The sequence below is a fragment of the Malania oleifera genome, chromosome 10 (assembly GCF_029873635.1).
Source record: "Malania oleifera isolate guangnan ecotype guangnan chromosome 10, ASM2987363v1, whole genome shotgun sequence".
NCBI lineage: Eukaryota > Viridiplantae > Streptophyta > Magnoliopsida > Santalales > Ximeniaceae > Malania > Malania oleifera.
Genome location: NC_080426.1, coordinates 91404639 through 91419015, shown reverse-complemented (window position 1 = coordinate 91419015; position 14377 = coordinate 91404639). Strand labels below are relative to the sequence as shown.

Genomic DNA, 14377 nt, shown 5'->3' with positions numbered 1-14377 from the left:
ACTGAACTTCCATTCACATCATGCATGCAATACATTATTACAGACCAAATCAAAAACAAAATGCATTTACAACTTTAAAATAAATGTCTTCTTTTTTTTCTTTGCTCTTCTATTTTCTATGGAATGCGCTAAATTGTATAGTTTTCAAGTTCTTCTTGACTTCCATGACACTTTAATCTTATGTGCGTGTCAATATATAAACCTGTTCAAGCACTTAAACACATAAAAGATCCTTATACTTTGTCAACATCAAAATAGGAATTGGATTCAAAAAATTAACAATAACTAATGTTGTTGTACTCCTTGTATGCATGCGTTTATAGATTTATTTAAAATTCGCCAAGCCATTTAATAAGTTTTAGTTGCTCATCAATTTGGGGAAAAAAAAAATCTATTTGGATAATTTTTAAATAAAATAGTATTATTTTTGAAAAAAAAAAAAAAAACTCCACATACTACCATGTAATTATTCCACATTGCCACTATTGCTTTTTTAAAAGCGAGATATACTGGCAAAATGTGTCTTTAAAAGAATAGGAAGAACTAAGAACTTGCTTGGCCTCTCAAAAAGGATTTTGGGTAAAAAGTCCAATCTGAAGCTCCCTGACCAATAGGTTTTGGCAGCCATGTAAGGCCAGAAGAATTGGGACTATAAGCTTACTCTGCAAGCTTCAGCCGCCCCCTCTCTGCTTGTTCCTCCGCGAACCCCAACTGAATCTCTCTCTCTCTCTCTCTCTCTCTCTCTCTCTCAGGTATGTTAATGTAATTTGGAGTCAAGTCTACATCAATATTTTGCAATGAATTTTTGAATTACATTTTCAAGTTTCTATTTTTCACTTCAAGGTGTTGAATCAAACAATGGACCTCCGCTGTAGTTCATTTTTGTCATTAATTTTCTGAATCATATTTGAAGTTTTTATTTGAATTCCTGATTGTCGCTGTGTTTTCATTGTTAGTGATTGTTCGCCAGATTTAGGAGGGAAATTTTAAGGAATCCCAATTACTTTCTCCACTGTTTCTGTGTTTGCTTTTCAGAAAGCGAAATCAAACCTAATTTCATGAATTATTTAAATTTGCCTCACTTGATATTTTAAAACTCATCAAATGCATTTCCCAGTGGAATAGTAAGACTAACGAAGAAAACAATTCAGAAAATGAGCTAGCGTAATATTCCTGTTAACAAAGAAAATGCATAACTAGATTTAGCAACACAGCTCACTTCTAAATGAACTCAAATTTAGTTTACCAACGTAAGATTACAAGCCCAAGAACTCAAATTTGGTTCTTAAATCAAGGGTAACATACTAACATCCCACTAGTAAAACCTCAATCTATATCCACAGAGTAGGTATTATAATTTAAAGATAAATATTAATGCTGTTTATTACATAAAAGCTTGAACTAGCAGAATCACTTTTTGTTTCTTTCCATAAAAAAAAAACTTGCAAACCAAAGAGTCCTGTCAGAAATTATTACAAAAAAAAATTAGAAGCCCATGATCATCTTATCAATAAATCTATATGTCTTAAAAATTTAAGTCATTTGTGTGTGTGTGTGTGTTATATTGAGCATTCATATATTAGAGAAAGTATTGTTGGATTGCTGGATTATCTATATCTTAAATCAAATCTGTCAACCCAGTCTACATGCTCCGTTGTGACCCTAAGAAATAAATAAGTAAAGTAAATATTAATGCGAGCTTTTTTTATTGACAGATATGCACACCTGCACTCTTCCACTAATAACTTTAGATTGCTGCTGGCATCCTCTGTTCGTACAAGAAGCTGCTGTTGCTGCTCGTGATCCCTATCTCCTTCTGCCAAGGATCACATGTCCTAACCTCAACAGGGGTTCCAAAGCTGTAGGTGCTTACCCAAAGCCTATTCTCTCCAAATTCAGATCCTCCTTAAATTCTTTTACCACTAGTTCTAACTTGTCCGGTGATGGTGTTGACAATGGGGATGACAATCATTATGGAAACTTGTTTAATAATGATGAGGATGTGGAATCACAATTGATCACCTCTGGTGATGGTAATGTTGATGGTGTTGATGTTGAGATCGAGAAAGTTGGGAAGAACTCACGGAGAATTCATTCATCTGTTGCAATTAAAGCAGAACTTTGCACTATCTGGAATGTTTTGACAGATTATGAAAGACTGGCTGATTTTATTCCTGGCCTCTCTGTGAGCCGTTTGATTGAAAAGAGTGGCAGCTTTGCTCGCCTTTTTCAGGTGTTTGACTTGCCCTGTACCTTCTTTAATTTTCCACACTTGTAATACAAGTTCTGTGCTTATTGCATTCCTTGAATTGTAGACTGATTATCAATAGGACTCGTAAAACAGGCATGGAGCCCAACTATCTGTCTGGATTTTATTTTTTGGGTGGCTGGAATCTCATTTTTATTGTTTACTCTTACTATTCACATTTGTTTATCTAGTTTCTTTTGCTTGAAGCGCAAGTTTCAGCCAACTGCATTAGGTGATGTGCTTTTGTTTATTTTGCCAGGGCTTTTGATTGTCACAGAATAAGAGTAGTTTTCAGCAACTTTTGTTTGAAAAATCTATCTTTGATGGCCTTGCATTTTTTTTTTTCTTTTTGTCCCAATAGATTGGACAGCAGAACCTGGCTTTTGGGCTAAAATTTAATGCTAAAGGAATTGTGGATTGTTATGAAAAAGATCTTGAGAGTCTTCCTTATGGTCAAAAGCGTGATATTGAGTTTAGAATGATTGAAGGCGACTTCAAAATATTTGAAGGGAGGTGGTCTATTGAACAGGTAGCATTTTTGTTTTCTTAATCATCTTATTACTAAGTTGTTGGGCATATTCTGATTTAAATTGTGCATGATTGGCGGAAAAGAAATGGCCCATGATCACATAAATTGGTGGAAAATGATTCATATAGCCGACCCCACTTAGTGGGACTAAGGCTTGGTTTTGTTGTTGTTGTTGTATGATTGTATCTTTTGTTGGTTGTATTTGTGGTTTGAATTCCATTTGCTTCTTCTTGTGTGTTGTGACAAGCAACCTGCTGGTTCTAAGTGTCAAAATGATTTTTAACAAAGAGCAACAGCTTATTAAATGTTTACTGGGCCTTTTTAATACTGAATGACTTGTACTCACAAAATCCCAATAGCATTCCCATTCAAGGCTCCTCAAGCACCATCTCAAACCCATTTTGAGAGCCATTTAACAGCTGTTTCTGCCATTCATTGAAATTGTTCTCACTACTCATTCAAACAAAAAAAGAAAAAAAGAAAAACCTTTGTTTTGTTATCTTATGTTTGGCTGTTTGTAGCTGTTTGGTTCTTAATATAATCGTTGGAATTTTTTTTTTTTTAATTTGAGTATATATGTAAAAGTTATGAATTCATGAGTGTTGAGATTTTTTTATTAAATTAATGACATAACACAAGTATAGGTCTTTCCCTCTATTTATAATACATATCAAATACATTCTAATGACCATAATACCCTTAGTAACTCTCATTAACATAACACTAACACACTTAATGATACTAAAGTACTAAAATAACCATTAACTCTCTCCCTCAAGCTGGACATAGATATCATATGCTCCTAGCTTGTTACAAATAAATTTAACATGAGCACCACCAAAGCTTTGTAAAAAAATCAGCAGGCTGCAATGGCTGCATATCAGGCTTCACATAAGTGGTAGTAATGAGCTTTTGTATAAGTTTCTTTTAAACAAAATGACAATCAACTTCAATGTGTTTCATTCACTCTTGAAAGACCTGGTTGGAGGCAATAATGAAGAGCAGCTTGATTATCACACATCAACTCCATAGATTGAGAATGTGAAAAACCCAATTCTTCCAACATGTTTTTTCAATGAAATAGGCTCACATGTAGTGTGAGCCATGGCTCTATACTATGCCTCAACACTCGATGTGGTGACTATAGTTTGTTCTTACTCTTTGAAGAAACCAAATTACCACCAACAAAGATACATTACCCAATTTTGAATCTTTTGTTTGAAGGTGATCCAGCCAATCTACATCTGGATATCCTTGAATATAAGTGTAATCCTGATCTCGATAAAAGAAACCTCTCCTAGGTGCACCTTTAAGATATCTCAAGATGCGAATCACTATGTCCCAATGACTTGTCCTCGGAGAATCTAGGAATTGACCAAAAAACTTGTTGCAAAAGATATATCCCATCCAATGAATGTGAGATAATTCAACTTTCTTAGAAGTCTCCGCTATCGCCCAAAATTAGGCAACAAAACTCCCATATTCGACACAAACTTGTTGCTAGAATCCATGGGTGTATCAACTAGTTTGGATGCCAACAACCTAGTCTTATCCAACAGATCAAGAACATACTTTCTTTGTGACAAAACAGTTCCTTATGAGATTTGGAAACTTACATACCCAAGAAGTATTTCAACAATCCCAAATCTTTGATTTGAAACTTAATCTTTAGAAAATGTTTAAGGCTCTGAATACCTTGATCATCATCACATGTAATTACAATATCATCCACATATACAATAAGAAGGATCCTACTCGATGGAATATGATGATAAAAACACAGAGTGATCCATTGCACACCATCAAAGGCAAAAGTCAAGTACTATAGCACGAAATTGACCAAATCATGCTGCAGGAGATTGTATTAAACCATATAATGCCTGCTTGAGCTTACACACTAATTTTGACTCCCCTTGAGTAACAAACTCAGGTGATTGCTCCATATAGACCTCCTCCTCAAGGCTACCTTGCAAGAAGACATTCTTCACATCTAACTGATGCAGAGGCCTGCAAAAAGTGATGGCCAGGGAGATGAACAAACGTATTGATGCAAGTTTAGCAACTAGGGAAAAAGTGTCAGAATAATCTAAATCATATATCTTAATATACTCCTTAGCAACAAGATGTGTCTTTAGATGAGTCACAGAGCCATCAAGGTTGACTTCACATTGTAAACCCATCAACAACCAACCACAGATTTGTTAGGAGGAAGAGATACCAATTCTCAAATATCATTGTCCTATAAAGCATTCATCTCTTCAACCATGACATACCTCCACCTAGAGTGGGCTAAGGCTTTCGAAACAGATTTAAGAAGGGCAGTAAGTGATATAGTAGTAACAAAACAATAATAGGAGGATGATAAGAAGTCTTGCAAACAAAGTCGGAGATGGGATGTTGTGTACATGTGCTTTTAAAGCCATACAGAAATAGGAGGATCAACATCGTGGGGAATATGATCATCAGACAAGGAAAGGCATAGTAGTAGAAGCTAAAGGGGACTCTCTTCCTTGGAGCCGCCGTGGTGAATACACTTGCTAATTAGGACGATTAAGACAATGGGAAGGACTCAAACTACATGGAGACGTAGGTGGATGATTGGGTAAGGACAACAAACTAAAATTTGGAAGATTAGGTAGAGGAAGAGACTCATTGAGATCAAAAGCACTCGGGGATTGAGTGTACTATGGTGTAGACTCAAAGAAGGTAACATTTTGCAGAAACAAAGAAGTGATGTTGCGAAGAACTATAACAATGATATCCCTTTTTGAGTATATGAGTAACCCAAAAAGACTCATTTTATAGCACGAGGATCCAACTTATCCACCCCGGGAGTTAGCTGATGAACAAAGGACATACACCCGAATATACGAGGAGGTGGAGAGAATATAGGTGAATTAGGAAAGAGAATGGAGTAGAGAATTCTACCGCAAAGAACAGAGGACAACATCCTTTTGATAAGATTGCAAACAATAAGTACGACATCACTCCAAACACTTTAGGTGCATGCACTTGATAAAGTAAGGTTTCTATTGTGATATGGATCGTATAATGAATACGCACCGTGGAATAAACAAGAACAAGTGAATCTAAATAACACACACAATCAGAACAAGATCAACACAAAGATTTACGTGGTTTGGTAAAGCTTACATCCACGGAAGCAATGACACACAAATTTCACTAAGGAAATCAAATTGTACACAATACACTTCTCTTATGATTACTCTCACTCTCAAAATATGCCCAGATGACATACATAGAGTTTCCTCGGAGGTTCCCCCTCGTTTGCCCAACCACCCAACGTTCAAAAATTCAAAATTTCAGAAAACTGCCACAACCCAGGTGCCCCTCATCGACGAACACGGGGGCTTTGTTGACAAGACTAGAAGAACCTTCGTTGACGAATACAGGGATCTCGTTGACGAAGCCAAAAGTCTGAAATTTCCTGCTTTCGGTAATTATTTGTTGACGAGCTTCAGAGCCTTCGTCGACGAACCTCTGCTATTCCCTCGTCGACGAGCATAGGCCCTTCGTCAACGAGTCTTGCTGTATTGCCCCCTTCATGTTTTCCTCCTTCGTTCTTTTCTTTACTTACCAAAACAGAAGTATAAGAACTACAAATAACAATCTCCACCTTGGCGATTATACGCCCCTTAGGAGAATCTCAAAAACATGAACTGTTTCATTTTGAACTTAAGAACGCTTGGTTGGGTATGTCTCCCTTCTATCACTTGGAGACATGGAGTAAGTCCAAGCAATGCTTGAACTTCTTAGAAGTAACTGATTTCGTAAGAATATCCGCTACATTTTCAGACGTGTGAACTTTCTCCAACACAAGTTCACCCGAAGCAATCAATTCCCGAACCTTGTGGAACCTCACATCAATGTGCTTGGTCCTAGCATGGTATACCTAATTCTTCGCCAAGTAAATGACACTCTAACTATCATAATGCAGCACCACACCATCTTGCTATAATCCCAACTCTCTGACTAAACCAGTAAGCCATAAAGGCCTCCTTTGTAGTTTCGGCAACTGCCATATACTCTGCCTCAGTCGTGGACAAAGCAACTAGAGACTATACCATGGATCTCCAACATACCGGTCCTCTTACAAGGGTAAACACATATCTTGTTGTAGACCTTCTGTCATCCATATCTCTAGCATAATCTGCATCAACAAACCCCATAACTAAAGGACAAACCTGTTGCTTGTTGAACATGATGCCATATCCCGATGTACTCCGCAAGTATCTAAGTATCCATTTGACGGATTTCCAATGCTGCCTTCCTGGATTAGAGAGAAACTTGCTCACCACGCTTACCGCATGTGCCAAATTTGGCCTCGTACATACCATGACATACATTAAACTCTCCACAACACTAGCATAGGGGACCTTTGACATGTCCTGGATTTCCTCATCCGAACTTGGGCAATCTATAGTAGACAACTTGAAATGATTCGCTAGAGGTGTACACACCGGTCTTGCTTCAGCCATGCTAAACCTCTCAAACACCTTCTGAACATAACCGCCCTGAGATAACCATAATCTCCCTGCAGTCCTATCACGGTGAATCTCCATTCCAAGTATTTTCTTGGTTGAACCAAGATCCTTCATGTCAAATTCCTTATGCAACAGGTCCTTTAACTGATTCATCTCAATTAAATCTTTTGTAGCTATCAACATGTCATCGATGTACAATAACAAGAAAACAAGAGAACCATCCTCAAGTTTATTCACATAAACGTAGCAATCATGCTCACACCGTTTGTAGCCAATTTTCATCATGTACAAATCAAACCGTTTATACCATTGCCTTGGAGATTGTTTTAGCTCATAAAGAGATTTCTTCAACCTGCAAACAAAATTTTCTTTTCCTGGTTCAATGAATCCCTCCGACTGTACCATGTAGATTTGTTCCTCCAAGTCAGCGTGAAGAAATGTCGTCTTCACATTCATTTGTTCCAAATGAAGATCGTAATAAGCTACTAACCCCAACACAATTTTGATAGAAGTATGTCGGACCACTAGAGAAAAGATCTCATCATAATCTATCCCCTTCTTTTGTGAGTATCCTTTTGCCACCAACCGTGCCTTGAATTTCTCTCATTCATTTTCTGAAATTGTCTCCTTCTTCCTATACACCCATTTGCACCTAATCGGTCTCTTCCCATCTGGAAGCTCCGCCAACTCTTAAGTTTTGTTCTTATGCAGTGATTCCATTTCTTCAATCATTGCTCCCATCCACCTATCTTTCTCCTGGCCGTGCACTGCCTCTTGAAAAGAAGTCAGATCATTGCAACAAGGAAAGTATAAAATACTAACTCATCAAAACCATACCTTGATGGAGGCCTGATAGTGCGTTTGGATCTCCGTATAGGAATATCGTCGATTTGCTAGTTTCTCGAGCTAGAGCTCCCTGCAACCACGGGACCATGATTATTTTCGTTGCCCTGAGCTTCCAACTCCACCTGCATAACATGTTCATCATTGCCCCAACTTTCTAGCTCTTGTTTCCGTTCGTCAAACTCTTGAGTATGCTTCACTATAGCCTTCTCATCAAAGACTACATCTACCAACTTATTTGTCACTAGGTCCCACAGCTTATACCCCTTCACACCCTCTGGATATCCCAAGAAATGCAACAACGAGACTTCGGGTCAAGCTTAGATTTCTTCTCACTAGACATGTGGACATAGGCTGGACACTCGAATACCTTCAATTCGGAGTAGTCTACTGCATTTGCCGTCTAAACCTCTTCCGCCACTTTACCCGCTAGTGATGCCCTTGGTGATCAGTTAACCAAAAAACAAGTCATACTACCTCGGCCCAGAAGTTCTTCGGTAGCCTTGCTTTTAATTTGAGACACCGAGCCCTATCAGTAAGAGTCCTGTTCATCCGTTATGTCACACCATTTTGCTGAGGTTTCCGGTGAATTGTAAAATATCTCTTGATGCCCTGCTCCGCACAAAACTCCATAAACCAAGAAGCAGCGTACTCGGTTCCATTATCCGACCTTAAGTATTTGTTTCTCCTCCCTGTCAGGTTTTCCCCTTCAGCTTTCCAAATCTTAAACTTGGCAAATGTACTAGATTTGTGACGCATGAAGTAAACCCAAACCTTTTGTGAGTAATCATCAATGAAACTCACATAGTACACATGTCCACCCTTTGATGTAATTCTAACTGGGCTCCAAACATCTGAATGTACATAATCAAGAATTCTTTTCGTTTTGTGAGTAGCTGAACTAAATTTTGCCCTATTCTGTTTTCCAAGAACACAAAACCTACAAAATTCCAACTAACACGTTTTCAAACCTTTCAACAATTTTCTTTTGTGTAGTTCTTTCATGTCATGTTCTCCCATATGCCCAAGACGCATATGCCACAAGACGGTCTCATCAAATTCAGCATTCACGACTGCAATTCCATCTACAACGGTAGTTTCCTGCAACGTGTAAATATTTCCATCCAGTTTTTGCCCTTTCATTACAGTCAGATTACCTTTCCATACCGTCAAGACTCCACCTTTAGACTTGTAATTAATGCCATTACAATCCAAAGTGCCAAGAGATGTCAAACTCTTTCTCAACTCAGGTATATGTCTTACATTACACAATGTTCTTACAGCACTATCAAACATTTTTATTTTTACATTTCCTATGCCAACGATCTTGTAAGAAACATCATTACCTATAAGAACTGATCCAGAAATTACTAACCTATAAGTGCTGAACCACTCCTTGTTTGGAGTCATGTTATAAGAACATGCCGAGTCAAGTATCCAGGAGTGTCCGTTAGATTATCCGACTCTGTTGAAACTGATAGAACATCACCATCCGCTGAATCCTCTTCTTGAACAACATTCAAAGATTTCCCCTCATACTTATTAGCATTTCCCTTCTTCCAATCCAGACACTTTGGTTTCACATGCCCCTTTTTACAGCATTTATAACACTGAATTTCCTTCTTTTTCTTGGATTGATTTCAAGATTTCTGATTAGACACATTTTTAAACTTTCCTTTGCCTCGCTCATTACAACCCTTTACCACAAGTCCTTCTCCTTCATCACATATTTTCAACCTTTGATGAAAATTTAACAAAGCACTTGTTGTCTCTTCCAAATCAAGTGTTTCTTTTTCCCACGTAAGAGTGGTCAAAAGATTTTCATAGGTATGAGTTGAGGGCAATGAATTTAACAGCATCAAAGTCTTATTATCCTCATCAAACTTCACATCAACTCTCATAAGATCACTTATGATTTGATTAAACGCATTGATGTGTTGATCTAGACTAGATTCTTCTACCATCTTTAGCCAACATAAACGCTGCTTAAGAAAAAATTTGTTATTGAGGGATTTAGACATGTTCCGATTTTCTAACTTTCACCAAATAGCGCTGGAGAATCCTCCTCCATCACCCGATAGAGAACTTCGTCGGCCAAACGCCATCGTATTGTCGACACTGCCTTTGCTTTCAAATCTAACCATGTTGCCTCATCCATTCCTTCCGATTGAGTATCAAGCAGAGCCTTAGCCATTCCTTGTTGCTCAAGAATATCTTTCACTCTTCTCTGCCATAAACCGAAGTTTCCGATTCCATCGAATTTGACAAAGTCAAATCTTGCAAAAAGCGATTTCGATGCCATAACAATAATCGCTCTAATACCAATTTATTGTGATATGGATCATATAATGAAGATGCACAGCGGAATAAACAACAACAAGTGAATGCAAATAACACATACAACTAGAACAAGATCAACACAAAGATTTACGTGGTTCAGCAAAGCCTATATCCACGGAAGCAATAACACAAATTTCACTAAGGAAATCAAATTGTACACAATACACTTCTCTTATGATCACTCTCACTCTCAAAATATGCCCAGATGACATATATAGAGTTTCTTCGGAGGTTTCCCTTCGTTTGCCCAACCACCCAATGTTCAAAGATTCAAAATTTTAGAAAATTGCCGCAGCCCAGGCGCCCCTCATCGACGAACACGGGGGCTTCGTCGACGAGACCAGAAGAACCTTCGTCAACAAAGCCAAAAGTCTGAAATTTCCTATTCTCAGTAATTATTCGTCGACGAGCTTTAGAGCCTTCGTCGACAAACCTCTCTGTTCCCTCGTCGACGAGCATAGGCCCTTCGTCGACGAGTCTTGCTGTGCTGCCCCCTTCATGTTTTTCTTCCTTCCTTCTTTGCTTATCAAAACAGAAGTATAAGAGCCACAAATAACAATTTCAAGGATATGTCTATTTTTCCTCTTTGCAACCCCATTTTGTTGAGGAATGTGGGCACAAGATGATTGATGAACAATACCAAACTGAGTTATATAAGTAGTGAATTGAGTGTTGAAATAATCTTTAACATTACCAGTCCAAAGTATTCGAACTGGCAAACGAAATTGAGTATTTTAGAACAAAAGACACAAAATATATGAAATAACGTAAAATGATCTTTTATTAAATACAACCAAGTCATCCTTGAATAATCATCCACAAAGGTTACGAAGTACGGGAAACCCAACTTGGACACAACTCTACTAGGACCCCAAACATTAGAATGGACTAACAGAAAGGGCTTGCAGCTCGTTTATTGACTTGGGAAGCAAAAGGGACACAATGATGCTGTCCCAACTAACAAGACTCACAATCAACACTAGACACAAAACTCAAATTAGGGACTAGACGTTTCAACTTTTCCAACAAAGGATGACCAAGGTGTCAATGAATTTGGAGAGGTGTAGCAGTAGAAATGCAGGTGGTAGAAGGAGATAGTGGCTCAAAGGGATAAAGTCCACCAACTTCACACTCTCCGCGAATCATCTTCCTCATCTTCAAATCTTGAATCTTCATAGAATCAGGTAAGAATGTTACTAAACATTTTTCGGATTTGGTAATCTTGTTAATTGACATTAGATTGAAAGGAAACTTGGGAATATACAAAATAGATGGAAAAGAAATAGAAGAAGTGAGATTTACAGTCCCAATTCCCTTAATGGCAGTGGTGGATCCATAAGTAAGAGTAAAGCTAGCTAGGTTTTCAGGATACTAGAGAGTCGAGAAGAAATTAGGTATACCTGCGATATGATCAGTGGCAATGGAATATATAACCCAAGGACTAGACAAGAAGTATTGGATAATAGGCATGTTGTGGGTTTGCAATGGGAAGAGAAACTTGCTGTGGCGCCTGATACTTCTAGAACTTGGAATACTTTTCCTTTGACATAGATTTAGTACATTGCTCCCGACTTGGCCCCAAAGGTGTGGAGTTGGTGGTGGTTGCATTGGCAACATGTGAATGTTTATTATGGAGATTCAAACACTGCTCAATAGTATATGATTATATGCCTGGTAGCTTGATAATATGGTCTTGGGAAGGAATCAAAACATGCTGGAGAAAAAAACCAGAAAAAAGGTGGCCTAAAACACTGATGTGCCAGCAGGTAGGGTTGGAACTGCTGGCAGTCGCCTGGCACATGGCGGAGCATGGGGAGGTTTCTGGCAATGGGATTTTGTAGGTTATAGTTCATAAGGTTCTGTTTTTGGCTCTATGGTTGGTTTTGTGAAATATTGAAGGGTTGTAGTGGTTCTAAGAAGGGCAGCAACGAGAGGGTGTTTTTCCAGTGGCACCTGAATTTGGTTTGGTGGTTGGGTTTTAGTTGGATCTTGCTCTGATTCCATGTTGAGATTTTTGATTAGATGAAAGCTAACACAAAGACAGGTCTCTCCCTCTTTTTGTAATACATATCAAATATATTCTAATGACCATAATACCCTTACTAACTTACTAATTAACATAACACTAATACATTTAATAATACTAAAAGACTAATATAACCATTAACAATGAGGTAATCAAGTCCTATACAAAATAAATTATTTTCTGAAAATTACGTTGTTGTATTGAGTATTGTCTTTGTTGCTCAATGAATGTTTGTCCAAAAATTTTAAAAAATTTAGGGACTGTAATTTCTATTTTCTTTTTTCTGTTTTTGTACAGTGAAGAAACATATTCAAGCGGCTCATTTGTTTTGCATTGCTAGTTTTTGCATTTTTGTTGTCGATTTTCAGTTGTTTTTTAAAAAACTAAAACATATATTTTATGGTTATGGGTTGTTAGAATACTTTAATGTCCAGAATTAATTTTTGTGGATTAAATCGTTCATGATATGCATATTTTTTTAATTAAAATAGTAATGTCTATAAATGTTCTAATTTAAAAAAATAATAATAATATCCAATTAAAAATATTTTTACTAATTTTCAGTTTTCATGTACAATGAGATTTTCTTATACTGCTAAACAATGAGTTTAATTGAAGTATAGTAATTAAGTTAAAAAAAGGGCAGCCCGGTGCACAATGCTCCCACATATGTGCTCAACTTGTATTATTTTTTATTTTATTATTTTAATTATATTTCTTATTGTTATTTGATTCAAAGACAAAAATGAGCATTTTTTCTATCAAGATTTTGATTTGTTTTAGTTTTAAAAATATTAACTAAAATAGGTCCCTAGCTTTCAGTTTTTATTTCTGTTTTTTTTTCATTTTCATAATTTTTTGGTTGTGATTTCAAATTACCCCTTAAATAACAACAGCAACAGCACCAAGCCTTAGTCCCACTAGGTGGGGTCGGCTATATAAATCCTTTTTCGCCAATTTATGCGATTATGGACCATTTCTTTTGATAGATTCAAGGATATTACCCCTTAAATAAAGTTTTTTTTTTTTTTTTTTAAATCTTGATTCAGGTGTTTTAGGTGTTGGGTGAAAGTGATTCAAGGATAATCATTGCACCTTTTAGATGTCTAAGGTTGCTTTTTTGCCCTAACAATATATATTGTCTTAGATTGGACATATGCGTAATATTACTTGATTGCCAATTATTTCATGCTTGCACGCGACTTATAGCATTGCCTAGGATTGGGGATGATGATAGGCTCAACGTAGAGTTTCGTTAAGGAAGGTCCGACTCCACTTAACCTTTTCTCAGGTTGCTTAAGAGCCTACTGCTTTTCAATTGCAACATGTGGGTCCTTTTGCCTCCTAAGCATTGCCTATGTGTCACCACATTTAAGTAGGCAGTCATTTCTTTCTTGTTGGCCCCATTTACATGTTGACCGGTGACATGCTTCAACTGCTATAACTATTTCTCTCCATCTCTTATTTGCGGTCTAAACACATTTGTTAACCATCTCCCTCCCCCCCCCCCCCGCCCCCCCTCTCTCTCTCTCACACACACAAGAATAGCCTCTACATTAGAATTGTCGAAGCTTTTGGCTTTCTTTCATAACCAAAATTCCCTCACCTGCTATCACTAGTGCTTGAGCTTCCTAAGATTGCTAGTTCTCCTTTCTAGGTTTCTTTATTGTATTACTAGTTGTGTACAACACAATCTTTCCTCCTACTCAAGCACCCTTCTTACACATCTGATCACAAACTATTGCATTATTGGCCTTTTGACTGATCGCAAAATTGACAATTCAATTCTTCAAATTTGTTTAGTCAATGTGATGGTTGAATATGGCTATAAATTATACTATGCTTGGAGGTGTAGCATTTATCGTGCTTATACCATTGGAACTTCA

General features: G+C 37.3%; 1 protein-coding gene across 11 annotated transcripts in view; it reads left to right on the top strand.

Moving 5' to 3' along the window:
• The first annotated feature begins 521 nt into the window (after window positions 1–521).
• Window positions 522–14377, top strand: part of LOC131166188 (uncharacterized) — a 48166-nt gene continuing 34310 nt past the window's right edge. For 9 of the 11 annotated variants that reach the window (XR_009139767.1, XR_009139765.1, XR_009139766.1 and 6 more), the window contains exons 1-3: window positions 522–752; window positions 1716–2233; window positions 2610–2777. Coding sequence is in view for 4 of the 11 variants with exons in the window: in XM_058124521.1 (XP_057980504.1) it covers window positions 1718–2233; window positions 2610–2777 (684 nt within the window). In the remaining 7 variants the exon portion in view is untranslated. The remainder of the gene's footprint in view (window positions 753–1715; window positions 2234–2609; window positions 2778–14377) is intronic. The other 2 variants (XM_058124523.1, XR_009139768.1) reach the window with 2 other exon arrangements.